Source organism: Penaeus vannamei, chromosome 43 (assembly GCF_042767895.1).
Source record: "Penaeus vannamei isolate JL-2024 chromosome 43, ASM4276789v1, whole genome shotgun sequence".
In the NCBI taxonomy this organism is placed as follows: Eukaryota; Metazoa; Arthropoda; class Malacostraca; order Decapoda; family Penaeidae; genus Penaeus; species Penaeus vannamei.
The window spans coordinates 17,983,989-17,986,488 of NC_091591.1; the positions used below are offsets into that span (position 1 = coordinate 17,983,989).

The window sequence follows — 2,500 nt, forward strand, 5'->3', positions numbered from 1 at the left end:
AGCGACGCCAGGGCCAGGCAGCCTCCCGGCGCCTGCGGATCCTCGGCTCCCGCAGGTGCCGTGGCCTCGAGGGTCAGGAGGCACGCGACCGCAAGCACCAGCATCCTCTGCTTGTGGCTCACGGTCAGTGCTGGTGAAAGCGGGTGGGTTCCATCAGGTGTGTTTTCATTTTATTACCAAAAAAAAAAAAAAAAAAAAAAAAAAAAAATCGAAAAAGAGTTCAGGAAGAAAGCCACCTATTGATTTTTATTAGAAAGACAACTGACTCTCTCTCTCTCTCTCTCTCTCTCTCTCTCTCTCTCTCTCTCTCTCTCTCTCTCTCTCTCTCTCTTTCTCCCCTCCCTCACTCCCCCCTCTCTAAAGCTTTTAATACTCATATCATTATTTTCATTCATTTATCATTATCATTATATCATTATCATTATCATCATTATTATTGAAATTGTGATCTAAAATCAAGAAAAAGGCCTGATATATTTCCCCAAAAGGAGAGCAAAAATTAAAAGAATTTTGCTCACATTTTGCAGCTCTAAAGTACTGATTTCTCCAGTGAAAATACTGCATCCCTTTCTACCATTTCCCTGCCAGAAGGGTATAAAGCAAAGAGAAGGACTGCACTGGGGTACTGAGGGGAGGGGGTAAGTGTTTGTTTATATGTGTGTGTGTGTGTGTGTACAGACACACACACACACACACACACACACACACACACACACACACACACACACACACACACACACACACACACACACACACACACATCCATATATACACCCATATACACACATATATATATACCCACACACGTTTGTGTGTGGGTGTGTACACACAACACAAATATATGGATGGTAAATAGAGATAGATATCTATTTACAGACACATGGCCACACACATCTATCGATCGATATATATATATATATATATATATATATATATATATATATATATACATACATATATATATATATATATATATATATATATATATATATATATATATATATACACACACATCAAAATTAAAGTTGATCCCATATCCAAGTGGGCTCAGCGATACGTAGGCCAATTCACTTCCTTCCCCACCTACACACCCACACACACACACACACACACACACACACACACACACACACACACACACACACACACACACACACACACACACACACACACACACACACACACACACACACACATGTACATATCTGTCTATATATATACTTTCATATCGTTGGATATTGCTAGGAACTACCTTGAGAGATACCTGTGGAAGGCGGACCTCGGAGGCGCAGCAGAAGTGAGATCTCCGACGCCTGCCTGAGACGGAGCAGAAGCAGGAGTGGGCGAGGGTGCGAGCTCCGAATTCCCTCGGCGCGTTCAAGTGGGCGTCTCGACAAGGGGGAGCTTGTCCATTCCTCCTTGACTGATGAGGCGCTCTCGAGGGCTTCTGACGCCTGAGGAAGCAGCAGGGCGGCCTATGTCCACACAAGGGCGGGTGTCAGAGGGTAGTGCGTGTCCATAGGTGTTCCCTGATCCCCCGAAAGTGCGTTCACATATATTGCTTTGTTTATTTCACGCTCTCCTCTGTTATATACTCATTGGTATTTTTTTTTTCCACGCCAATACACTCTCTTCCATGATTGTGTTCAATTAACGCGTGAATATAACGATGCTGATGTTATAGATAAAGGTTTAAATGAACTAATTCGATTCTCGTGTCCAAGGCAAGGTCTTGGTTCATTTAAAAACCTTTTTACACAAATGTTCCTCAAAAAAAAAGGAAAATACAGTCCTGCTAATTACTTCCTGGAACTTCGCGGTAGCTATAAAAACATTATTTATCTTTTTTATTTCATGTTTTCAAGTTCATCTAATCTATAAAAACAAGAACGTTTTGATTAAATGCTTTATTATTCGTAGCAATCACTGTACTAGCAGTCAGGAGCAGTCAGTCTCGCCCATAAAATGACCTGAGATATAAAAGTAGAAAGATTGCTTAACATACAATACATAAAACGATTACCAGGCAGTAGATTCAACAGCAGTAATTAAGGCTCATACTAATAAATTTACTGCTGGGCAGCTATAATCTCATTACTTATCTATTTTTTTATATATAAATTTCATGTTTTCAAGGCAATCTATTCTTATGTGCATTTTCAGGTCATTTCTTGGTCGATTAGACTAATCAAGAGGTTCTTAAGATTTTATAATTACATTAGTTCTGAATTTTAAGAAAAAAAAACAGCACACATTTCATACAATAATGATGTAATAACTTGCTTCGTGGGCTTTCCTGCTCGTCCTTGGTGGCTTAGATTTTCGATGGAAAGCAGAGGTGAGTGGGTAGTGGGTTATCATATCTGTAATCGGTTAGGTCACGTGCCTTGACCTCACTCCAAAGGAACGTTTTGAGGCTAGTCTCTCTCTCTCTCTCTCTCCCTCTCTCTCTTTCTTTCTCTCTGTCTCTCTGTCTGTCTGTCTGTCTGTCTGTCTGTCT

General features: G+C 40.7%; 2 protein-coding genes across 4 annotated transcripts in view; one reads left to right on the forward strand and one right to left on the reverse strand.

The window, feature by feature from the left end:
* Positions 1–1,383, reverse strand: part of LOC113810094 (microfibril-associated glycoprotein 4-like) — a 3,554-nt gene extending 2,171 nt beyond the window's left edge. For 2 of the 3 annotated variants that reach the window (XR_011398384.1, XM_070118803.1), the window contains exons 1-2: positions 1,265–1,383; positions 1–130 (exon numbers count right to left, since the gene is read on the reverse strand). The exon at positions 1–130 is cut by the window's left edge and continues 91 nt beyond it. Coding sequence is in view for 2 of the 3 variants with exons in the window: in XM_070118803.1 (XP_069974904.1) it covers positions 1–104 (104 nt within the window). In the remaining variant the exon portion in view is untranslated. Of the gene's footprint in view, positions 131–1,252 lie in introns of all 3 variants that reach the window. The other variant, XM_070118804.1, reaches the window with a different exon arrangement.
* The window catches only part of LOC113804212 (zinc finger protein 850-like), a 25,162-nt gene that overhangs the window by 16,306 nt on the left and 6,356 nt on the right, over positions 1–2,500 (forward strand). Inside the window, exon 9 of the mRNA XM_070119168.1 lies at positions 1–123. This exon is cut by the window's left edge and continues 56 nt beyond it. Within this exon, the coding sequence (XP_069975269.1) occupies positions 1–123 (123 nt within the window). The remainder of the gene's footprint in view (positions 124–2,500) is intronic.